We start from the raw sequence: 26,811 nt of genomic DNA on the forward strand, positions 1-26,811 counted from the left end.
AGAATTATTTTCACAGATGAACATTTGCTCTTGATCTGATGATAAGAAGGAGTAACTTTAAACACCAGTTAAGTGAAATTCCATCACCTCCCCAAAAGCATTACTATTTTGAATTTCATCCATAAAAAACATATTCTATCTCTTGTTGCATGAATTATCTTCGTATCTTCAAAATTTTGCCCTTTTGTCCCACAAAATCAAAAATGTTTATTATTGGGCGCCTGGGTGGCACAGTTGGTTAGGCAACTGCCTTCGGCTCAGGTCATGGTCCTGGAGTCCCTGGATCGAGTCCCGCATCGGACTCCCTGCTCGGCAGGGAGTCTGCTTCTCCCTCTGATCCTCCCCCTCTCATGCTCTGTCTCCCATTCTCTCTCTCAGATAAATAAATAAAAAACCTTTAAAAAAATGTTTATTATTGGGCTTTTACAGAAAAAGAAATTGCAGATATCTTGTTTAAGCTACTTCCTCTAATGCTATAAACTTTTCTGAATAAAATATAACCTTGTTTACATAGTACAAGGTGATAACCAAAAAAGGGGGGATGAGGGGGTGGACTTGATGTTTTTTATCTAGATTACCCTAAATTAGTTAGGATGAAGGGCATCATAGAACACTCTCATAGAATTCAAATTCTAAAACAAGAAAGTTTGAAAACTTATTCTTACCTACCTCAACACTTTCTTTACAGTTCATATGATTATCACGGACAATATAGTTTGTGCGATTTCTACAACTTAATTTTTTTTAATTTAATTTATTTATTTGACAGAGAGAGACACAGCGAGAGAGGGAACACAAGCAGAGGGAGTGGGAGAAGGAGAAGCAGGCTTCCCGCCGAGCAGAGAGCCCGACGTGGGGCTTGATCCCAGGACCCCGGGATCACGACCCGAGCTGAAGGCAGACGCCCAACCGACTGAGCCACCCAGGTGCCCCTGTACAATTTAATTTTGTACAATTAATGTAATGCCTGAACATACCTGCATCAGTTTGCTCAGGCAGCCATAACAAAATACCACAGACTAGGTGGCTTAAACAACAGAAATTGTTTTCTCACAGTTCTGGATGGTATAAGCCCAAGGTCAAGGTGTAGGAAGACTAGGTTTTCCCTAAGGCTTTTCTTCTTGGCTTGCAGATGGCCATCTTCTTGCTAGGTCCTCACATGGCTTTTCCTCTGTGCATGCACAGACATGGTGTCTTTTCCTCTTCTTCTAAGAACATTAGTCCAGTTGGATTAGGGACCCACCCTTATGCCCTCATTTAACCTTAATTACGTCTCTAAAACCCCTGTCTTCAAATAGTCACATTGGGAGTTAAGATGTCAACCTCCTATTTTAAAGGAACATAACTCAGTCCATAGCAACCCTATATGTATGTAGAAATTCATCTCTGAAATTGGGTTACATGTTATAATGGATTGGCAGCCCTTTTTTCCTTTCTCGGTGATACATAAAAACATGTTTCTTCTTATAGTTGAATTCATCTTAGATTCAGGAAACAGGTTAGCAAACAAATAATGCTGAAAGCCTTTCAATAGTAAGTAATGGTGTCCAGCTCTGGCTTTCTCCACCATCCAGTCATAGTTCCCAGAGGCAAATCATTTTCGAATTTTAGGTGCTGTTTGTCTAATACTGTTAAATAATATGATTATAGGGGCACCTGGGTGGCTCAGTCGTTAAGCGTCTGCCTTCGGCTCAGGTCATGATCTCAGGGTCCTGGGACCCAGCCCCGCATCGGGCTCCCTGCTCAGCGGGAAGCCTGCTTCTCCCTCTCCCGCTCCCCCTGCTTGTGTTCCCTCTCTTGCTGTGTCTCTCTTTGTCAAATAAATAAATAAAATCTTTTAAAAAATAATAATAATATGATTATAGAAATATTTTTATTTAAATTGGCAATCAGTTTCACACACACACACACACACACTCATGGCAAAACCAAAGAATTTGATTCAATTTTCTCATATAAAAATTTATTTTCTGTACTTAAAAAGTATGTGATTTTTCCCAATTATTTCATTAAAAAATTGTTTATTTTTTAAGTTTCAAACTGCTCTACCAGTCTCACCGTACTATCCCTAGTTTTGTCCCAGTGCTAAAACACATAAGGTAATGTAGTAGTAGAGGCTCCTCTTCCTCTGGAGATCTTCTTGCAGACTTCTATGCCCTTGATCTCTGTCTTCATGATGGTCCTCTAGATTGGCTGCCTGGTGCTCTTTTTTGTTAGATCTCTAATTACCTCTTCTTCTTTCTTGACTTACTTCCTCTTTCATTATCATTTATTTTTTAGCAGCTTCCTAAGAAAGGGTATATGGGAAGTAAAATTTTCCAAGAATTTATATGACTGAAAGTCTTTTTACCCTTACATGTGATTATTTGATTGTACATAGAATTCTAGGTTGAAAATATTTTTTCTTCATAATTTTGAAGCTATTGCTCTGATTAAAATCCACAGACTGGTGCGCCTGGGTGGCTCATTCGTTAAGCGTCTGCCTTCAGCTCAGGTCATGATCCCAGGGTCCTGGGATCGAGCCCAGCATTGGGCTCCCTGTTCAGTGGGAAGCCCGCTTCTCCCTCTCTTACTCCCCCTGCTTGTGTTCCCTCTCTCGCTGTGTCCCTCTCTGTCAAATAAATAAATAAAATCTTAAAAAAATAATAAAATAAAATCCACAGACTTGAAAGACTGTTGAAAAGCCCAGTGCCCTTCTGATGCTATTTCCTGTTTATGACCTCTTTTCCTGACTGGAGCATTCTCTCTATCAGTGATATTCTAAGACGCCATTTTATTGTGCCCTGGTAAAGGCCTTTATAACCATTGCACTATTCACAGGTATTCTCACTGTTCTCTCAATCCGAGAAATTTTCCTTTATTTTTTAAATATAACTTCCTCTCCATTTTCTCTGTATTGCAACTCCTATTGATTACAATAGGGGTTGGACCTTCCTAAAATAATCCAAATAAGTCTCTTTTAAAAAAATTTTTTTGGGAGAGACAGAGAGAGAGCATGCTTGCATGCAAGCAAGTTGGAGTGGAGGGGCAGAGGGAGAAGGAGAAACAGAATCCCAAGCAGGCTCCACCCACAGCATGGAGCCCACCACGGGGTTCGATACCACAACCCTTAGATCACGATCTGAGCCGAAATCAAGAGTTGGTCACTTAACCAACTAAGCCACCCGGGTGCCCCCAAAATAAGTCTCTTTAAAAAAAAAAATTCTATTCTCAGGGTCCTGGGATCAAATCCCGCATCGGGCTCCTTGCCTAGCAGGGAGCCTGCTTCTCCCTCTGCCTGCCACTCCCCCTGCTTGTACTCTCCCTCTCTCTCTCTCTGGCAAATAAATAAATAAATCTTTAAAAAAAAATAATGAAAAAAACTCTATTGAGGTATGATTGATCTACAAAAGCAGTACATATTTAATGTACACAACTTGATGAGTTTGGATACCTTTTATTTCTTCTTCTTGCCTAATTGTTCTGGCTAGGACTTCCAGTAATATGTTGAATATCAGTGGCAAGCGTGGGTGGGTAAAGAGTAGGGAAAAATGTTTCAGAAGAGCAAAGCAAAGGCTCCAAGGTGGGAATGAATTTAAGATAGGCAAGAAAAAACAAAAAATGTGGCTGAAAAATGGTCAGAGAGGAGAAAGTAGCAAGCAATTAGAGTGAGATGATAAGCACAGATTAGATCATACAGGCCATACAGGTAAAGATTTGGGATTTCATCTTAACTGTATGCAAACCTATAGAAGGAATTTAAGCAGAAGAGTAACATTGAGTTTGCATTTATACAAGATCTCCTTGACTGTTAGGTGCTTACTAGGGTATAGGTGGGCAAGAGTGAAAACAGGAAGACCATTAAATATGTTATTGCACATTGTCTGGGTTAAAAATAATAATGACTTGGACTAGAATGATGGCAGTGGCTATAAAGTGAAGCAGGTTAATTCACAATGTATTTTGAAATAGAATCTGGATAACTTAAGAATATATTTGGAGATAGGGGAAAGACAGAGGACCCCAGATTTCTGCCTTGAGTATGTGAAGGTACTGGAGGAGATGGGGAAGAGTGAAGAAGAAGTAGGGGAAAGATCAAAAGTTCTGTTTTGTGTAACCACCTCTTTGAAAACCTCCCTTAGAGATTACTTATCTTTCTGACCTTTCTTTCCATGGTTTTAGCTCTTTTTCTTGCCCCTACATGCAAATATGTTTAAAAGCGTTGCTTAGATGTTCTCTTCCCTTTCTCCCCATCATTTTTTAATTTCACCTGACCTTAAATTTCTATTCCATGGATGATTCATTAACCTTTATCGCTTGACTGAACCCATCTTCTGACCTATGATTCACATTTTCAATTGTTTTCTGAGTACTTCTCTTTAAATTATCTCTTTGTGCCTCTACCTCAACTCAAAACCAAATTGATTTTCTCCCTATCATGGGTCTTTTTTTTTAATGTTATGTTAATCACCATACATCACATCATTAGTTTTTGATGCAGTGTTCCATGATTCATTGGGTCTTACTTATATTATTGGCACTACCATCTTTCCAGTCACCTGGACTTATACTCAACATTAACATCTGCTTCCTCCTTGCTCTAGCTATGGTTTTATCAGTGGAATCTATTGCATCTTATGTTTCTATTCTCTATGTTTCCTGGAATTGGGAGCCATGACTATAACTTAGGCCCCCATTATACTTTATCAAGATTATTTTTTAACTTCCTAACTATCTTCCCACCTCCACTATCTCTCCCATTCTATCACCCAGCACATAGCCTTTAGAATAATCATCCCAAATGACAGTTCTAATCATTTCACTTGTGTCGCACATCTTCAGTGATTCCATTATCTTCAGAGCAATTTACAAATTCCTTAAAAATATATTAAATGGCTCTTATGATCTGACCCCAATCTATCTTGTCGCCCGACGCCCAAATAACTTGTTTCTCACTATTCTGAAAATCTGTCTGAATCTTTCACAACTCTGTGCTTTTGCTCATGCCAATGATGTTGCCTTCACCTCTTCATATGGACACCCTTCTTTCTCTAAAGCATAAAATTATTTCTCTCACCTCCCCAGCTAGAAAGTTCTTCTTCTTAGATTCCCCAATAGAATAGGAGTCTGCAATGACTGAGAACAGATATTTTTTTAATCTTATATCTCCAACTGTGCCTAACATACTGCCTTGCATAGAGCAGGAAGAGAGTAAATACTAAATTGAATTGACATATTAGCTCTTTTTCTGATGAGCCTATAATGTGCCAAGTAATCTAAATAAATGCAATTATATGATGAATATGATCTTAAAAGTAGATAATATTGAAACTCAAATTTTTTTTTAAAGATTTATTTATTTATTTGAGAGAGCGAGAATGAGAGAGAGTACATGAGAGGGGGGAGGGTCAGAGGGAGAAGCAGGCTCCTCGCTGAGCAGGGAGCCCGATGTGGGACTCGATCCAGTGACTCCAGGATCATGACCCGAGCCGAAGGCAGTTGCTTTAACCAACTGAGCCACCCAGGTGCCCTGAAACTCAAATTTTTTATATGAGCTGTTTGAAGAACCAAAATCTCAACCCCACTCTGAATGAGCCTTTATGGAACCTAATTTCAAATAAAAATAAATAAATAATTCCTCAAATTTCCTGTTATTCAGATTTCCACCCTTTTCTTTACACCTTCTATTTCTTAGAGACTCAGTAAAGAGCAGACTTTACAGATACATTTAAATACTGAGATATAATCAAAAAATTTACCTACCAGTTTCTCTATCAACCAAAACAAACACTAAGCTGTTTAAACATTAGATTGATTTTTTTCAATTGAAAGCTTTGCCTTATCTGAAATTTTATGCAAGTTAGCAAAATGTGACTATCTCTAAATTTCAAGTAAATTCCATCAAGCTCAAGTTGGCCTCTGCTCTAACGATTGGATTAAGTCCAATAATATGAATGATAAATTGAGAAATGGAATGTTGCAGTGGATATAAACTGTAACAAAATCATAACAAAATCCCTACTCATTTTCAACCAAAATTTTCTAGACAATTTCTCAAGAGTAAAAGGAAAAGAAGAGTGAGATGACTTTTTGAATAACTGTTTCCATTTATATTCTTTATCTAACTAATTCACCTTTACTATTTTTTTCTAAACAGAAGTTTCTAGTCTTTATATTTCTCGGCAAAGATCAGAGAAATGTCAGAAAACTGAGGACTGATAATACGAATTACTTAAAACCATTTTTTTATTATTATTATGTTATGTTAATCACCATACATTACATCATTAGTTTTTGATGTGGTGTTCCATGATTCATTGTTTGCATATAACACCCAGTGCTCCATGCAGAACGTGCCCTCTTTAATACCCATCACCAGGATAACCCATCCCCCACCACCCTCCCCTCTAGAACCCTCAGTTTGTTTCTCAGAGTCCATAGTCTCTCATGGTTCGTCTCCCCTCTGATTTCCCCCCCTTCATTCTTCCCTTCCTGCTATCTTCTTCTTCTTTTTTTTTTAACATATAATGTATTATTTGTTTCAGAGGTACAGGTCTGTGATTCAACAGTCTTACATAATTCACAGCGCTCACCATAGCACATACCCTCCCAATGTCAATCACCCAGCCACCCCATCCCTCTCACCCCCACCACTCCAGCAAGCCTCAGTTTGTTTCCTGAGATTAAGAAATCCTCATATCAGTGAGATCATATGATACATGTCTTTCTCTGATTGACTTATTTCGCTCAGCATAATACCTTCCAGTTCCATCCACGTCATTGCAAATGGCAAGATTTCATTCCTTTTGATGGCTGCATAATATTCCATTGCATATATATATACCACATCTTCTTTATCCATTCATCTGTCGACGGACATCTTGGCCCTTTCCATAGTTTGGCGCTTGTGGACATTGCTGCTATAAACATCAGGGTGCACATACCCCTTCGGGTCCCTACATTTGTATCTTTAGGGTGAATACCCAGCAGTGCAATTGCTGGGTCGTATGGTAGCTCTATTTTCAACTTTTTGAGGAAACTCCATACTGTTTTTCAGAGTGGTTGCACCAGCTTGCATTCCTACGAACAGTGTAGGAGAGTTCCCCTTTCTCTGCATCCCCGCCAACATCTGTCATTTCCTGACTTGTTAATTTTAGCCATTCTGACTGGTGTGAGGTGGTATCTCATTGAGGTCAAACCATTTTTAAGTCATTAAAACCTTGTGAAGAGATCACTTTGTTTTACATTTCCCCCAAACTATTTTTGAGTCATATAAATCTTAAAAAGTTATCAAAAATAATATATCTTATCTGAGGACAAAAATTCAAAACTATTGCTTTATCTTCAATAATTGCTCCCTATTGCTACCAGGAGCTGTTATAATAATACCAGGAGAGTATCTTATTGAAGTCTCATAGTCGCCCTACAAAGGTAAGCATCATTAACTCCACCTTGGAACTGAGGAAAGTGATCAGGAGGTTAACTAACTTTCCAGAGGCACTCTATGCAGTAAGTCGGGAAATAGGGAATCGATACAGCTGTTTCTGAGAGACCAGAGTCAAAGCACAAGATAGTCAGATAACAGAGTTAGCTGCCACCTGAATATTCCCAGGGCAAAAAACACTGAGGAAACATCCCGAGTGTCAATGTGTAAGAAATGCTATGGCCTATTACACTGATTTAGGGCTTTTTCTTTCTCTCTCTCTTTCTTTTTTGTCTGTATTATTTTCCTGCAGTCACTGGAAATCTTTCTGCTGCATTGTCTGTGATGGTAGCTGGCTTCTTTGAAATACACAGAAAACACTTCCCTCCAATGGAGCAGCCTCTTTCAGGCAAAGTCCTCACCATTTCTTCCATGCCCTGTTTCCACCTGGTTCTTCAGTACGTTTTACTTGGAGTGGCTGAAACACTGGTCAACCCAGTCTGTGAGTAAACGATTTCATCACCGCATGTAAGAACACACTGAGTCTTTACACAGAACACATCACCTCAAGCCATTGGTGACCTATTCACTCCCTGGAGATTTCCCACAATGCTTCGAAACAAGCCTATTTATCAACCTCATTAAAAAAAATGTTTAATTTCTCTTTATTCATCTACCAGATACAGAGCAAGTATTAATTCTACCTGAATGTAGGTGGAAGGAAAGATTTACAAACTTAGTTAAAGGCAGTAACTATTTGGTCAAATACACAACAGGAGGAAAAAACTGCTAAAACCTAGAAGACAAGTCCAATATACTAAGATGAAAACTCTCCTCTCTGTCTTTCTTCTTCCCACCTCCCACCCTCTCACTCACAGATAAATTCACGTATCACTCCCTCCAAAAATGACATTTATAATGCACTCTGAGAATGTATAAACATGCAAATGAAATGAAAATTTGAGTCAATTTTCCAGATAACTCAATGTCTTTAAATTAAGTTATACTAAATTAAGTGTGATCACTAGTGTTTCATAAGACAGGTTCAAAATAACTTTATTAAATATCCAGGGTTTTCTGGATTATCTAGATTGCTGATATTAATTAAACTAGCCACTTTAAAATTCATCAAGATAGTTTAGTGACTTCTTGCAGTACAGCAGTGTGTGTGTGTGTGAGCGCGTGTGTGTGTATTTATCAGTGTAATCTATTGCATCTTATTTTTTACCTTCCTTATATTTCCCTGCAGTGGTAGCCCTGATTGTAACTCATTATACTTTACCAAGATTATTTTTTAACTTCCTATCTTCCTACCTCTGCTATCTCTCCCACTCTATCAATCAGCACATGACCTTTAGTGTAATCATCTTAAATGACAGTTCTGATAATTTCACTTGTCCAAAATCTTCAATTATTCTATTATCTCCAGTTATTTCCAAATTCCTTAACTGTACATATTTAATAAGGATATACATATATATGCATACATATACATACATATATGATACCAAAGCAATTCATTGAAAAAGGTAAAAATAAAAGCAATTAATAAAGTCTGTGTAGGATGTGAAGGCGATCTGACTGTGACATCTGTCACCCCATTGATCTTCAGGGTTGATTCGGCTGATCTGGTTGGCTAGGCAGGTGTTCCCTTCTTCCCTCACCACCGAACGTGCATCCCTCCCAAAGCTGCACACTAGGTGGAAAAAGATGACTTACCCCATAGAAGAGGAACATTCTTCAGTCAAGAGTATATGAGTAGCTGCATTCCCATGCTAGAACCTCCAAACAAGCTCTCAGCATCCATTTGTAGGAGAATGTAGGGTAGCCAAGTTTCCAAGACTCCAGACACATCCAAATGAGGTGCTGCATGTGGCAGTCCACCTTTCAAAAATGAAAAAAAAAAAAAGACAAGAAAAAGAAAGTTTATGGAATTATAATCATATGTCTATTAGATATCTTTTTTAAGAAGATTTATTTATTTGGGGCACCTGGGTGGCTCAGTTGATTAAGCATCTGCCTTCGGCTCAGGTCATGATCCTGGGGTCCCGGGATGGAGTCCCGCATCAGGCTCCCTGCTTGGCGGGGAGTCTGCTTCTCTTGCTCCATATGCTCCTCTCCCAGCTTGTATTCTCTCTCTCTCTCTCTCTGAAATAAATAAGTAAAATCTTTAAAAAAAAAAAAACTAAAAAAAATTATTTATTTTTTTTTAGAGCGAGAGAGAGTGGGGTTGAAGGGCAGAGGGAGAGGGAGAGAGACAGAATCTCAAGCAGACTTCCCACTGAGCGAGGAGCCTGACTCAGGGCTCGATCTCCTGACCGTGCAATCATGACCTGAGCCAAAATCAAGAGTTGGATGCTTAACTGTCTGAGCCAACCAGGCACCCCTGTATTAGACTTCTTTTTATAATTTTAAATCATTCCACTCAATACATTTTATATAAATAAATTGTTTTATGAGATTCTAAGATGTGGCTATCAATGTTTGACACTACAAGAAATACAAAAGAACTATAAAAGAATGTCACTACACAAATGTTTGTGACTTCCCTGATGTGGTTTCCAGAAAATTGTTGGAAGTAGCCAAAATTCTGTAAGCTAGAAGTGAAGCAAGGTAATGAATGCAGGTGATGAATGAATGCAGTCAGGAAATTCCCAGCCAGCTTAGCAATAGTGGTTCAACATACAAAAGCCAAGGTGGTACTTAAAACCATAGACTATTAAAAAGGCAGATCATGTAATATAAACCACTTGGTCTACCCTTCCCTGATTTACCCATCAGGAAACCAACATCCAACTAAGTCAATTGTCTTATCTGCTATTTATCATGGGGTAAGAACCAGAAGACTTTGTTTTGATTCCCAGCTTTGTCACTTACTACATTTGTGACCTTGAGAATTCATGTAACCTCTAAGCTTCACCTTTCTGATCTTTTAAAATGGAAATAATTAAAATTCTTCCTTATATCACAGCAGCAGTGTAAGAATCAATCGGAATGGGGACTACTCTTTGAGAATTAAATGACAACATGTGAAGGGTGTTTTGAACTGTAAATTGAAGAATTACTAAACCAACAAACAAATAAACAAACAAACAAAAAAAAGAATTACTCTTCTGGGAGGCAGTACAACATAGTGGTTAATATCTATGGTCTTAAAATCAGACAAATATGAGTTTAAACCCAGGGCTTTAACCCCAGTTCTGCCATTGACTAAATGTGTGACTCTAGATAAATTATTCTGCGTTTCTGAGCCTTTCTCATCATCTATAAAATGGGGAATGGTTGTTGTCAGGACTAAGTTAAATATTTTATGTAGAGGAAAAAGCAGAGTATCTAGTATATAGACATCACTCAATAATTAGCAACTATGATGTGTGCTGCTACTATTAGTATTCTAATCTTTCACTTGAATGAACAGGGCAAGACTCAGGACTCAAGCACAGATGTCCTGCTCATAGCTCTTTCTACCACACCTACCACAAGCTGAACACCAAGGACCTGGTAGTGTGAGGGAAATTGCGTCTTTCTCACATGAGTCATCCTAAATCCCTTTGTTCCCCTTACTTCTCACCTCTAATACAAAAGCAAGACTTAGTCTTTATTCTGAAATGTAATCTCAATCTGGCCGTGTCTCACTATCTTCTCTGCTCTCCGCCAGTCTCCGTGGTCACCATTATCACACCAATTCTATCAGAGCCTCCTAACTTGTCTCCCTGCTTATTCTCCTGCCCCAGGAGTCCATTCTTCAAAGCAGCCATCATGCTCTTTCCAAAAGAAATTTCTGATTTCTCAATAGGATTTTGGAGATTAATTCCTTAAATGGTGAATAAGACTGTACATGGTTTTGTCTCTCGTACTGTTCCAACTACATTTTATAACATTATTCCCTCTGACCACTCCACTAGAAATTTAATGATCTTCATTCTGTGTTTCTAAAGTGTCAAACTTATTTTCATCCCAAGGCCTTTGTATTTGCTCTTCTCTCTACCCAGAATCCCCTTTCCTCTGATTTCAAGTGTCTGGCTTCTTCTCAGCATCAAATTTTCTCAAAGATTATCTCTTCAGAGAGGCTGTCCAGATGATCCTATCACTTTCACTCCATTGCCCTCTTCCATTTTTTCTAATAGCACTTGTCAGGACCTGCAATTATCTTATTTATATGTGTATATTTACTGCCTGCTTCTTACCGTGAGAATGTGCGATCTTTAAGTCAAGATTCTTATCCTTATTGTCCATCCTTATGTTCTAATGTACTTCCTTCCTTAAAAGTGCATGTACATGGGGCGCCTGGGTGGCTCAGTTGGTTAAGCAACTGCCTTCGGCTCAGGTCATGATCCTGGAGTCCTGGGATCGAGTCCCGCATCGGGCTCCCTGCTCAGCAAGGAGCCTGCTTCTCCCTCTGACCCTCCCCACTCTCATGTACTCTCTCTCATTCTCACTCTCTCAAATAAATAAATAAATCTTTAAAAAAAAAGTGCATGTACAGAGCAGATGACTAATAAATATACTGAATAAACAAATTAATAAAATCTATAGCTATTTCTATGTGTGTACAATAAAAATATATCACTCAAATTAATGACAATGTCCTACATTGATGGCATTGAGCAAGGAAGCACAGTGGATTACTCCCCAAATTTCAGTGGACATTGTTGACCATACTAAGTCATGTTATACTTTGGAGATGATCTACAAGAAAGAAAAAAAAAACACACATAGAAAACTTTTCAAATTATGTCTTAATTATAGCATTGTAATACTCCAGCTATCTCATAACTTGTGTTTGTTTTATTTATTCAAAAAATACTGTGTTAGTATCTACAATATGCTTAACACTACTCGAGAACCTTAAGGCAAATCAATATAAAAAAAAAAGATGGAAATTTCTGCCATTGTAGAACCTACATTCTATCAAAGGGAGAAAGATAATAAACAACAAATGTAATAAATAATTAAATTACAGAACATATTGGGTGATAAGTACCATAGAAAAAGAAAAGATAGAACAGGATAAGGGGGTTCAGGAGTGCCAAGCATAGGAGGTAGCAGGTTGCAGCATTAAGAGATAGATCAGGATAGACCTCAATGAGAGGTAATATGCAAGGACTTGAAACACTTGAGGGAATCAGCCACACATTACTGTTAGCAATGGAGTCCTTAAATGCAAAGATGGGAGTATATCTGGCAATGAAGTGGAAGGGGTCTCGTGAAGTTGGAGGAGAGTGAGGAAGAGAGTGGCCATTGTAAAGACTCTGACTTGGGCTCTGAGAGAAATGGGAAAAGGAATGACACAATATTACTTACACTTTTAAAGAACCCATCTCTCTGCTGTGGAGAACATACTACCCTGAGGAAAAGGATAGATTAAGAATATACTACAGTGAGGAAAAAGATAGAAGATTGATGAATTAAGGAAAGAAATGAGTACCTCAGACCAGGATAGTAGCAGTGTGGGTAGTGAGAAATAATCCAAGCTTAGTTATATTTTGAAGAAGGAACAACAGGATATGAGAAAAAGAGAAGAATTAGTGATGACATCAAAGTTTACAACCTGGGCACCTGTAAGGATGGAGTTGTCACCTGCAGAGAGACAAAAGGCTACAGGTGGAACAAGCTTTGGAGAAAAAATCACCCGTTTAGTTTTGGACATAAATAATGTCAGGTTGAAGTGATAAATAGAGAATTGGATATCCACGTATGTATTTTCATATTGAACTAGGGGATATAGCAAATTTGAGAGTCATAACCATATCAATGGTATTTAAAGCAACAGGACTAATTGAGATCACCAAGGGCATTGGGGCACATTGGGAGTCAGTATAGACAAAGAAGAGGATTCAGGAACTCAACCCAGAAGCACGTCATCATTAAGACATTAAAAGAAGATGAGAAATTTGCAAAGATGAGAGAAAAGAAGTGACAAGCAAGAAAAAGCAAAACCAAAAGAGCAATATCTTAGAAGTCATATGAAGAAATGGTATCAAGGAGGAAGGAGTGTTCATCCGCGTCAAATGATCCTAATATGTCAAACAAGATGAGGACTGAGAATTGACCATCAGATTGAGCAATTTGGCAGTTATTGGCAGTTTGGAAAAGAGCTTTCTTATGTGGGATATCGGAATGCTCTAAAGCCTGTTAGAATGAGTTTAAGGGATAATGGAAAGAGAAGAACTACAGATAATTTATCTTAAGAATTTTGCTGCAAAAGAGAACAAAGAAATGGGACAGTAGCCAACAAAGGAATTGGGTTAAGAACAAGTTTTTACTTGTGTTTGAGGAAGGAAAGATAATGGCATCATACAGCATGTTGGTGGGAATGATTCAAAAGAGAGGGAAAATTTAAACAAAAAGAGAGGACAGTTGATGATATTAGGGAGGGGGAAATTACTGCAAGAAGAGAGTTTGAGATCTAATTTACAAGTTGAGAACGTGGCTTTAGATAGTAGCAAGGATGATTTATCAATGGTAACAGTTTGGAGGGCAGAGTGTGTAGATGCAGAAACTCATGAGTGCATAAATAGGCGAGAAGATTTCTGTGGAAATTCTTTTCTGGCTGATTGATTTTTTTTCAGTGAAGTAGGACGTCAGGCCATGAGCTCTGAGTGAGGATGGGAGAGTATAGTTGAGGATTTGAGGAGAGAGAGAGGTATGAAATTGTTGTCTAAGACAATGAGAGAGTGAATGCACTAGGGAGATATAGAACATTGCCAGGGTGCATTAGGAGACCATTTGAGGTGTGTGGTCAGGAATTTAAAATGAGTTGGTCAACATGGTTTTGTGTGTTTCTTCCAGAAACATTAGGCTGCATGGATCTAGGAGCAGAGATGGCAGAGAGGGAATTGTTGGGCCAATCAATTTCCAGAAAGCAAGAGAAAGGCAAGGGAATGAGGGTATGTTAAAGAATATGATCATAACAATTGACTATGGGACTTAACTTGGCTAAAAAGAGTAGTAGGAGCATACCTTTATGTTCCTCATGAAAGAGGAATAATGAAAGGAGCGATAGAGTGGAGGTCCTGAAGGAGTCAAAACATTTTTGTGGTTGAGTAGCAGGCAGTAAACTGGGAAGACAGGAAGTTGTAGTCAGAGGGGGATGAAAGTTGAGATTATGGAGTGCTTACAATTACTGGCCTAGGGCATGGGTTGGCAAACTTTCTGAAAAGTGTCAGATAGTAAATAGGCTTTTCACACCAGTCTCTGTTACAACTACTCAACTCTGTCATTGTGGTATATGAGCCGTCATAGGCATATCTAATGAATGGGTGTGGCTGTGTTCCAATAAAACTTTATTTATAAATAGGTGGCAGGCCGAAACTTACCTGATGGTAGTTCACCAACTCCTGGTCTGAGGGACAAGGTTCAGGGTGTGAGCATGGTAATGAGTGGCTAAGGTAGAGTGGAGGATGAGGACACTAGAAAGAAGTTCAAGGAACTGAGAAATCAAGATCTAGCAGAATGGAAGTTTTGAAGGGTGGTCTCTATATACGATAAAATTGCCAGGAACTGAGGCAGGAATAGAACTGGAGAATGTGACGAGGAGAGATGAGCTGATGACTTTGAGTAACAGAGGAAAATGTCCTAGAGATTAACAGATGCCTGCACAAAAGAGAAGTATTAGGTGATACCATCGAATAATATTGATATAATCAGAAACAATAAGCTGAAGCTTTTTAGGGATGAGGAAGGAATGATGATCTGAAAATGGCTAATAGGATGAAGTTCCATTTTCTGGGACTGAGGTACTTCTCTTACACGTGTTCGAAATAACTTCTCACCAAACATAATCGGTCTAACAGTTTAAGAACAGTTGGAGTAAAAGAAATTTCAGCAATGAGTCCCCAGTACCAGGGGCCTCAGGAAGGTGGTTATAGCCCCACGGTCTGTAGATTGCCCAGATGCTGTGATGGGGCATCTTTGCAAGCACTAACCAGCCTCTACCTGGAGGCACATTTCAGCTCTCCTTGGCAAGACCAGCTTTCACACACACTGAATATTCTTTACTGTGTCTTCATGGTAAAATGAGAATTTTGGAATAGTGGCAGACTTGTGGATACTATCTATGCTATTATGTGCAAAAAGAAGTACCACAGAGCCTAAAAAATCAGGTTGATGATCACTAAAGTTGAAAGAGATCAGAACATGCAAGCCGGTGCCTGAAAATGGAGTTCCGAGGACTTGAAAAGCTAAGTCCTCTAAAAGGGAACCAAAGGCTTTCAAAACGACTAAAACGACACCAAAGAGAGATTAACCAGCAGGCAGAGAACTGGCAAAGTGTGTTCATGAATTATATACTGCACCAGAAGTTCTAGCAAGAGAAAAGCATAGGATTAATAATTAACTAGCAGAGTAATAATGGGCTTGTACGTTCTGCTTTTTCTCAGTGAAAGAAATCGGCCTACTTAGTCTTTCCGCCCATTGTTTGTCTCCTCATATTTATAGAAAGGAAAGTTCATAAGCCAAATCCTTTTTATAACAGTGAATCATTTCTTCCCAAAACATCGTCAGCGTTTCCCTCATATTGTCCTCCGGATCTCCCTGAAAAAAAAAAAACTTGTGAGCTTGGCCTCGGGCTCCTGCGGGTGATTTGCACTCCACAAGAGAGCTGTGGTACCCATGGCCCCTTGCCGCCGATATTTGAAGACCTTCTCCACGATATTTTATTTATCTCCATCATTATCTTCACCTCCAATAAGTATTTATGGTATTAATGCTATTAACTGCCTGTTTAGCACTGCCCTTAGCTCCGTGCATGTCTCTGCTCTCCGTCTGCCCAGAGTGGAAAATCTAGGAAAGATGCCCCAGTACCTGAGCGGAGGGTGGCCTCAGCCTCAGCCTCAGCACGCAGCCTCTTTCCTGGAGCACAGATAGGGACTCCTTTGAATGTTTAATGGATGATAAATAAAAACACGTGGAGGACATGCAGAAACCAAAATAGAAATGTTAAATGAACGCTAGGAAGGCACATGAATACATTTACATCACGTATTAGTAAGTTTATTTAAAAGGGCTGAACAAATGCAGAGTTTTTCTGGGGTAAAGGGCAGGTAAACCAGGGGTGACGTTTTCCTGAGAGAGAAGGGAAGTGATAATAAGATCTCTTTCTAGAAAAGGAAACTAAGGGACACGTGTGTGGCTCAGTCACTTAAGCATCCAACTCTTGATTGTGGCTCACCTCATGATCTCAGGGTCATGAGATCGAGCCCTGAGCTGGGCTCAGTGCTGGGCATGGAGCCTGCTTGAGATTCTCTCTCTCTCCCCCTCTCCCTCTGTCCCCCCTTATCTAAAAAAAAAGAAAAGAAAAGGAAACTAAAGGTTTAGCCTCTCCGGTATATTGGTTTTCTATCACCACTTTTCTTTTTTAAATGAACTTTAATGTTTATTTATGATCTCTCACTGTAGACAAATTTGCAAAGTACAAAAGAGAAGGAGAAGGAAATTTAAAAATCCGATAATTCAACCACTCAAAGCTAACACTGTTCCTGTTATTTTATGTATTTCCTTCCAATTTTTCACCACACATAATACAAAAGAGATTAGTGCAATAAATTCCTGTGTATTCACATTCCAGCTTCAATCATTTTCACGCCCGCCAAACTTGTCTCATCTCTACCCTCACTTGCACACTCTCTTTCTCCTCGTTGTATAATTTTGAAGCAAATCCCAGATATCATATCATGATAAATGTTGTAAATATTTTAGCATGTACTCCTAAGGTTGCCATGCATATTTTAATATAGTTAATATCATATGTACAAAATCAGATATACTCATTTTCATCTATGTCTGATACCAGAAAAATTTGGGGGGGGCGCTTTTTAAGTTTTTATTTGAATTTCAGTTAGTTAACACACAGTGTTATATTAGTTTCAGGTGTACAATTCAGCAAGTCCATACATCACCTGGTGCTCATCACAGGTGTGCCCCCTAATCCCCATCACCTATTTCACCCATCCCGCCAACCCCTCCCCTCTGGTAATCATCAATTTGTTCTCTATAATCAAGAGTCTGTTCAAAAAAATTATTTGTGATTGAAATTTCTAAAAAAATTTTTTTCCTCCATGATTTTTTTTCAACCTCTTGCCACCATTACCCCAACAATAACTTGGGAGAAGGAAGATAACCCTTTTGGAGACCTGAAGCTTAAACTATAGTCTCTCTTTAGGTAACCTCTCCATAAATAGGATAATTTAAATGCATGTAAGGGACTTCGCACAAGTAGGAGCCGTTTGACTTGGTAAGATTAATACTGTTAAAAATAGCCAACCATGGGGCGCCTGGGTGGGTCAGTCGTTAAGCGTCTGCCTTCAGCTCAGGTCATGATCCCAGGGTCCTAGGATCGAGCCCCACTTCGGGCTCCCTGCTCCGTGGGAAGCCTGCTTCTCCCTCTCCAATTCCCCTGCTTGTGTTCCTGCTCTCGCTGTGTCTCTCACTGTCAAATAAATAAATAAAATCTTTAAAAAAAAAAAATAGCCAACCTGATTCAGTTCCTACAAGTCAGCATTTTACATATATTATAGTATTATACATACATTATAGCAAGTAAGAGCCACAGCACCTCTGCAAGTGAGTGATGATATTGTTCCCATTTTATAGAGAAGAACACTGAGGTTGGAAAGTTTAAGTAACTTACTTAAAATTACAGAGGTAGTAGATAGTTGACCTGAGATTTTAGCAAAAACTTGTCTAACTCCAGAACCCATCCTCTTAACCTCCATGTTAATTTTATATGATAAATTCAAGTTTTCTATGGGGAAACTAATGATTTACATAGAATCACAGAATCATAGACCTTATTACTAGATTGTCATATTACCTAGTACAAGCCTCACCCTAACCCAAAATTAATAAGAAATATTTAAATGGGGGTGAAATTTGGATGAGTATGTTGGGACACACAAACCACCAAGTAGGTTAAATTTTCCTTGTAGCTATACAAGAGTATGTTTTGCCATATTTTGCTCCTTTTATTTATTTTTTTTAAAGATTCTATTTATTTATTTGACAGAGACACAGCGAGAGAGGGAACACAAGCAGGAGGAGTGGGAGAGGGAGAAGCAGGCTTCCCATTAGCAGGGAACCCGATGCGGGGCTTGATCCCAGGACCCTGGGATCATGACCTGAGCTGAAGGCAGACGCTTAACAACTGAGCCACCCAGGTGCCCCTATTTTACTCCTTTTAGACATATGTAAATTGTAACATCATAGTATGTCTTATTATAGTAACTTTAACGAAGTCCAACCCAAATTTTGCCTTTATCAGTAAACTTTCTTTGAGGTATGATCAACACTAATTTGAATAACATCTATGGAAGTATTTTACAGGGAATGTTCTAAATTTTGACTTTCTCTTTTCCTTTCAGTCTCTGTAATACATAGATTTGTTCCGAATACCATCAGAGGAACCTCTATGAATTTCTTGACACTGTTCAATGGATTTGGTTGTTTCATGGGGGCATTGCTAGTGGAGTTGGTATATCTCATCTCAGAAGGTAAAAATAGGTTCATGGTATATTTATATATATATGTGTGTATATATATATGTATATATATATCGATTTGATGACTAGAGAATTGGGAGACAAAATCTTAAAAGAAGGGCTTTGCCAGTGTGGTCTTTTTTTAATTGATCCACTTTTGCAATTAAGATAGAATTAAGATAGGAAATAGACTCTTGCTGTATTCATTAATTTCTGGGAATTGTTTTTCTTTTGATAGGAGGAGGTAATTACAGAATGTCACTTCTCATGAGACCCTGTCTGCTGTCTTTCTCTAGGGTATTTTAAAACAAATAGTTCGTTATATTCTTATTAGATCTTTCAGTAAGGTCATATCAACAATGCCTCATAGTTGGCATAGATAATCCTCAGAAAAGGTAAGTCCTGTGGAAATGTAGGAGAATGGGGTATCTGGATGATCTTTTTTCCCTGTGATTTTCCAGAAATCATGTCTATGCAATCAAAAAGAGACCGTGAATTGAATAGCAAATCGTCTTGGAAAATTTTTCCCATAGAAATTGATCAGGAGAAACCCCATCTGAAAAATTCACGTGCAACAAAAAAGTAGTACTCATACATGTGCTAACAGAAAAATTGGCAGATGACAATGATTAGATGTCATGGTGAAATGTCTTTGGCTGTATTTTAGATCTACAGGCTTTTTCCTTTATTTGTTCTAAGATGTTAACATGGCTTAACTTTTTTTTTCTAAATTTACTTTTGCTTATTTTATGAAAACACAAAAGTTTATTCTCTACTTTCAAAGGTACTTACAGTTGTGCACTTAAAATAATGTAAGAGAGTGTTGGTTTGTGTTCTCCTGTAACAAATTTAATTTACTTACTTTCAAACTATGGAAAAATTAACTTCTATGAATGAGAAACCCTTTTTAACACTATCTTCATTCAAAAAATATTTATGGATGACCCACTCTGTTCCAGGCACAACACTGGACATTGGGGAATACCATGACAAGGAAATAAACACTCCCAAATCCTCACAAAATTTCCAGGGGTGTAGGGAAGCAGTAAAATTAAGAATGATAAATTTGATGATAGGTGGAGTAGAGTTCTAGGGAACAAATGTACAATCCTTGATTGATTAATGATTATTATCATTAATTAAATCATAATGATTGATTAATAATCATTAATAAGATAAATTATTGCCCTTGTCTTAGTTAACTGAGAAAACGAAATAAGTGTGTATTGAATACTTACTGTGTGCCAGGCTCTGTGCTACATGGAATTTGTGAGATATGGTTCCATTTCTCAAAGGACGAAAATTCAAACCGTCATAACAACTGTGTGAACGGCAGCAAGTTACTGACTGCTCTGGTGGTTAGATTCTTTATGTATAAACAAGAAACAAAGCACTGGTATTAGAGTTTTATAAGGTAACCTGGAAAAGTCTTACCTATATCTCTACTTAAACATCTTATGTGTTCAGCATATGTTTATTTTCTTCAACATTACCCAATGAGGATGTTTCTGAAAATCTGCTTTTTTTTTTTTTGAAAGATTTTATTTATTTGTCAGAGAGAGAGAGAGAGAGCACAAGCAGGGGGAGCAGTGGGGGAGAGGGAGAAGCAGACTCCCTGCTGAGCAGGGAGCCCGATGCAGGCCTCCATCCCAGAACCCTGAGAACATGACCTGAGCTGAAGGCAGACGCTTAACTGACTGAGCCACCAGGTGTCCTGAAAATGTGCTTTTAAAAATGTCTATAATCACACCACATTTGACATATTCTAGAAGAACTACGAAGTCAAATATTATTATCAGTTTACCTTTTATATAAATCTACATTTTCCCTATGTATGTTTGGGGAACGTATCCAGTTAGGCCAAATGTCACAAGACTGTGCTCACTTTAGTCATTAGCCACAAGTTCAGAGGTTCCCCAGGACTGCTGTCACCTTTGATAAGCTGGCTATAAATGTGGAGGTCCCCACAGACCCGCTTCAGTTCGACAATTTGCTAGAATGACTCACAGAACGCAGGAAAGCTCAGTACTTATGATTACAGCTTAAAGGTAGCAAAAAACTACAAATCAGAACAAGATCTAAGAGGGTTCCAAAAGTAAACTTCTTTCATCCTCAGGGATGCAGTGGCCAACTGGCGTACCAATGTGTGACAATACACAGAATATGGCCAACTAGGGAAGTTTACTTGAACTTCAGGGTGCAGAATTTTCAATGAGGTTTTATAATGTACACAGGATTAATTGAACCCTTGGCCATGTGATTGAACACAGTCTCCAGCCTCTTCCCTCCTATCATATGGCTCAAAGCCTCAACCCTCTAATCACTTGCTTGGTCTTCCTGCCTGGCCAGCCCCTTCTGCAGTCATCTCATTAGTATAAACCATCAGGTGGGGCTGGAGAGGCCCACCATGAATAACAAAGACATTCCAATTACTCAGGAAACTCAAAGGGTTTAGCGTTTAACAAACAGGACCCAGGACAGAGGCCAGGCAAATTCTCTATTACACACAATTATTCTTGCAATCCATTTCATTGAAAACCTACATTTTGCTTGAGAATCTGAATAATATGGTAGGAACTGTTACTTACATTATTGCATTTATTGCAACAATCATATAAAGGTAATGTTATCCTTATTTTTGAAATGTAATAATTAAAACAGGAAAAAGAAAGCAAAGTGGTTGAGTCATCACAACGAGTATCTGACAGAGATCTGACCCTTGCGGTGTTTTGAAATCAACATCAACATTGCTTTTAATACACCAAATAGCTATTAGGAGTCACCCAGTGTGAGGACCTTTTAATGACACTTGTTAGTTCTGAAAAACAACCTCCTCGGATGGGGGTCTGCATGTTGGATATTATTGATAATATTCTAGATATAATAAAAGATGGATAAACCAAAGTCTATATGATTTTGGCAGAGTTTACCAAAGACAAATGGCGAGGACATCTTAGCCACATGGATGTGAGTGGGGTGCTCTCTAACCTTGTATTCAAGAGAACACCATTTAAATTACCACTAATTATTTCAATTTGCTTATACTTTTAAAGGTTTTTGTTGTTGCTGCTGTTCATGATAATACTGTGTTACATTAAGTCCTCTCCCAATAAATTAGAATCTTTTTTTTTAATTTAAATTCAATTAGCCAACATGTAGTACATCATTAGTTTCAGATGTAGAGTTCAATAATTCATCAGTTGCCTATAATACCCAGTGCTCAAAAAATATGGAACACTTCACAAATTTGCATGTCATCCTTAAGCTGGGGCCATGCTAATCTTCTCTGGATCATTCCAATTTTAGTATATGTGCTGCCGAAGCAAACACCCAATAAATTAGAATCTTACAATTGGATGTTAATGGCAGAAGCCATCTAGTCTAACACTGTACCCAAAACTAGATGTACCAGCATCACCTAACACCCAGAAAAATTCTCTGCTTTGAACGTAACTTGTGTCTGCCCATCTGCTGATAACTATGTTCCATAGCATAAGTCTAATTTTCTATCCACATACCAACTTTGCAACATGTGAGAAATATTCAGAGAAACAGTGAGGTACAATGTTCAAATCCAGACAGTCTAGGTATGTGTTTTCAGTTTCTATGCCAATAACAACAATACATAGTTCATCATGCTGTTATCAGGATTAAGTAATTAAGACACACAGTAAGTGCTCAGTAGAGATGGCTATGGTCCAATAATATGGCTTCTAGGATTAAACACAATACTCAAGATGTTACTTTTATCAACCTGGTGTCTCTCTCTCTCTCTGAGAGATTGTGTTGACTTTTTCAGTAGTTGCATTGTGCTTATGGTCAATTAAAACGTGAACCTTTTTTTTATTATTTTGTTTTTAACAGTTGCTCTCAGTTCAGTTTCACTCATCCTATCACAATTTCTTTCTAATTAAATGCAAGACTTTATCCTTGATAAATGTCAACTCATCATCTTAAATAACAGACATTTTTAAAACTTGATTCTGTCACCCAGTGAATTACTAATCTTTACTTCTTTACTAGCTTTGTGTCATCTGCAAACTTAGTAAGCAAGTTCCTAGACTTCTTCCAGGTAATTGACAAAATTGGTGAATTGGACAGGACCAAAAATAGAGCCTTGTGGAAAGTTCCTAGAGAACTCACTCACTGCCAGTTATCAACTAATCTTCCCTTTTTGGGTGTAATCAGCTCCCACTTCATCTAATTACCATCATTCAGCCCATGCACTTCTCCATCACTCCCTGAATGACGTCACAGGACACTTTGTCATATGTTTTTCTGGGAGAAGGATATATCTGCGTTTGTGAAAATCCCTTTAGCCATCAGAATAGCATTCATCAAGAAAGGAAATGACATTTATTTAGAGGATTTGGTTCTTGTGACCCTAACTTGGCTTATGTAACTAATTAGGGCCCCTAAGAAAGAGTGATCCTTTGTATACATGACATTCGGTAGGTCACCATCTTCCCTAAGACTGTCCTCTTATTTGAAAAAGGGAATGCTAGGGGTGCCTGGGTGGCTCAGCTGTAAACGTCTGCCGTCGGCTCAGGTCATGATCCCAGGGTCCTGGGATCGAGCCCCACATCAGGCTCCCCGCTCAGCGGGGAATCTGCTTCTCCCTCTCCCACTCCCCCTGCTTGTGTTCCCTCTCTCGCTGTGTCTCTCTCTGTCAAATAAATAAATAAATAATCTTTTTTAAAAAAAGGGAATCCACTTTTCTCAGAGATGACGAGAGGATAAAATTAAATAATGCATTTGATCATTTTCATACCAGAGATTCTTTTAAATAGAAAATAAGTCACATATTATAGTGGCCCCTTTGGTTAAAAACAAGAACAGTCTTTTAGTCAAACAACCAGACCAATCTTTTTTTGACAGAACCAACCAGAGTGACACCAATACCGTAACTATGTACTTAAGCATCCCACACGCCTCCACATTCCATTTAGCATATAAGATATTTTAAAACTTTAAGGATTCATGTCAGCTGAGCATGTGTGTATGTGAGTGTGTGTGAGTGTTGGTGTATGATTGGGATAGACGATCGGCTCTCACAGTCTCCCAGTCTCCAAGCCGCATTAGTCATTTTTAGCACCATGATGGAGAATGGTGTGAATGCGGTAAATTCAAAAGATTTCTCAAAACTTCACTGTGCAGACAGATAACTGTTAGAGTGACATTTTCAGTACAAGTGAGAAAACTGATCCTTCTAGGATCTCTAACTCTGAGTGCTTTAAAGGAGAAGATACAAGACTAAACCCATCCTCCTACACTAATCATTTCAGGAACAGTTTCTCTAAAAGTAGCAATGCTAATATGAGGGAGTGAAGAAGTCAGTCAAACTGCTTATTTCCACTATATCCCATTAGCAACCAGATCAGTTTTCTCACACTCATGGGTTCCAGCTTACCTTTTGACAAAAATAACAAAACAGAATTCAGTGGAAAGTGACATCTTAGTAATGGACGTGCAGGTGATTGAAAGATCCAAAGCAAAATGTCTAAGGGAAAAAGGATAATTGGGCAGAATCAAGAACTGAAGGAATACATCTTCTTGTCCCCGTTAGTCCTTCCTCCTAGAATTCAGGAAAGGAGCAAAGAATTTAGCTGTTTGATTCCCATCAAGATCATTTTAAATTAAAAATGTGATCTTTTACATTCTTCATTTGAATATCTGTGATTATTGAGACCACTGACAACCATGCCAGCATGAATCACCGAGTCGCTCTTGCAAGAGGAATTTACAGTTGCAGTAAACTTAGAAGAAAATAATTATGCACCTGAAAAGCTATTTAACCGGATTCCATAGGTCCATGCCTATTTTCTCAGAATATTTTCTTCAAATTCATACCAGTGCCTCAGGTTCAGCCTCATTCGGGTTTTGAGAGGAGATTTTTAGACCTAAGCGGGGAAAGTAGCCTGCTACCCCATCATTTACTTTTAGCCAAGCCATACTCTATTTGCCTATCAACTGGTCTAATGCCAGTGTTTCTGGAGTTTACTTGATAGACCCCCACCAACTCTCGAAGGCAAATCCTGCTCATGGTCTTCAGTCAGAAATAGATTCAGAATCTTCCTTGTACAATGAAGTTATGAATCTCAGATATAATTTATTCTACCACAGCTTACCTTTTGATGAAAATGACAAAACAGAATTCAGTGGAAAGTGACATCTTAGTTATGGATGTGCAGGTGATTGAAAGATCCAAAGCAAAATGTCTTTGGCCCAACTTTGGCCCCACACAGACCCTTGGAGCTGCTCAGAGGCCTCAGGGTTCATAACACTGCAAAGCAGAATTCAAAATACCCCTTAGACTATGGAAAGCAACTATCCACTGCTGTTGGCTCACAAGATGTAGAAAGGGCAGATTTTTGAGTCAACAAACCTGAATTCAAATTCAACTCAGCCCTTAACAAGCTGTGAGATCTTGAGCACATTACTTAACTTTTCTGAGTCTCAATTTCTCCTTTTCTAAAATGGTGTCACTAATAACTTCTAAGATTTCTATAAGGACTAGAGGAGATAGATATAAAGCATCAGGTTAATTAAAGTGCACAGAAATAATGATTTGTGTTGTTATTGTAAATTGAGTGGGATCTCAACTTTTTCCAAGTGGGCTAGGATTATCATGGATATGATGATCTGGTATAGCACTTTAATATTCTTCAAAAAAGAATGTGTTCCATAAATGAGGACATCAGGTATTCTATTCAGCTTTAATTCCAGGTCTGGATTGGGATGAGATGAAATAAAGCAGTACTCTGAGATTCTTCTTGACGTCATGGACCCATGTCTTTAGTGGAGCTTCCTTTGTATTGAAAACATACAATTCTAGATAGAATTAGATATGCATACACACAGAAACACACACGCGTGTCTGTGTGTGTGTGTGGTCTCCCCCACTTGTCTGGCTGCTACCTTTCTTTCTTTGGCAGGACATTCCTCCTCCATCTAAACTCTAACATGGGGTTTTTCAAGTCTAAATACTGGGATCCTTTTTGTCCTCATTCTCAATATTCACACTAGGTAATTTAATTCACTTCTATGGGTTCCAATGTTATTTTTGTGCCAAGGATAAGCATACATCTATTTACTAAAGATAAAAGAGAGGATTGTTTCAAATAGGAAACGATAAACTAGGTAAAATCCTACTGTGAGAGCAAGTAAAATGAAGAATGGAAAATATCTGTAGATTTAGCAACAGTATGATCACTAACAACTTTACCAAGAGTCATTTCAGTGGTGAGAAGGGAATGAAAACCAGGTAAAGAACATCTAGGAAGTGAGTAAATAAAGGTATCACATTCAAACAGCTTTTTAAAGGACCTTGGCAATGAAGAAGATTTAAGAGATAAAGTGGGGGCTAGATGGGAATCTGGGTCGATTTGACAGACTTAGCAAATAAAAGTACAGGACAGCCAGTTACATTTGGATTTCAAACAATGAATACTTTTTTTAGTACAAGCATAGCCCGTGCAATATTGTGAACACACTTTACACCAAAATATGATTTGTGCAATGTTTAAGACATGGTTATCCTAAAAAAATAATTCACTGTTGTTCTGAAATTCAAATTCAATGGTGAGTCCTATATTTTATCTGGGAGGTTAGGGGTGAGTTCGAGATACATTTCTATTTTGAGAGCTACTTGGGCATATTTAACTGATGAAAACATCTGGTGTAGATGGAGAAGGTAAAAATGCAAGAGAAAGAAGGGAGATTGACTTCTTACTGGGGGGTGGATGCTTCTTTCTTGCACTCATACAGAAGAGAGAATGGGAAGGATGGGTGCCCAGGCAAACAGAGGTGTGGTTCTGGTATTGGAAAGATGCTGGCAGCTACCTTTCAAAACTCAGTTTTCTTTATGAAGTAAGCAGCGAGCCATTCATGAGAGCAAAAGGGGGTTCAGATGAAAATGAAGAATGGGAAGAG

General features: G+C 38.4%; 1 protein-coding gene, 1 long non-coding RNA gene and 1 other non-coding gene across 3 annotated transcripts in view; 1 reads left to right on the forward strand and 2 right to left on the reverse strand.

The window, feature by feature from the left end:
- SLC15A5 (solute carrier family 15 member 5) overlaps positions 1-26,811 on the forward strand; it is an 81,579-nt gene that overhangs the window by 38,151 nt on the left and 16,617 nt on the right. The window contains exons 6-7 of the mRNA XM_045869668.3: positions 7,716-7,904; positions 18,763-18,891. Coding sequence (XP_045725624.1) covers positions 7,716-7,904; positions 18,763-18,891 — 318 coding nt within the window. The remainder of the gene's footprint in view (positions 1-7,715; positions 7,905-18,762; positions 18,892-26,811) is intronic.
- Positions 1,982-25,179, reverse strand: LOC135364456 (uncharacterized). Its single transcript, XR_010411602.1, has 7 exons — positions 25,008-25,179; positions 24,290-24,454; positions 20,118-20,245; positions 15,802-15,937; positions 9,394-9,550; positions 9,122-9,286; positions 1,982-2,287 (listed from the first exon to the last, which is right to left on the reverse strand). It is a non-coding gene; the product is annotated as an uncharacterized LOC135364456 (long non-coding RNA).
- On the reverse strand, positions 22,103-22,209 carry LOC123845056 (U6 spliceosomal RNA). The gene has a single exon (XR_006790905.1). It is a non-coding gene; the product is annotated as a U6 spliceosomal RNA (small nuclear RNA).

Source organism: Mirounga angustirostris, unplaced genomic scaffold, assembly GCF_029215605.1.
Source record: "Mirounga angustirostris isolate CCGP_5_RB_7025 unplaced genomic scaffold, mMirAng1.0.hap1 SCAF_5, whole genome shotgun sequence".
NCBI lineage: Eukaryota > Metazoa > Chordata > Mammalia > Carnivora > Phocidae > Mirounga > Mirounga angustirostris.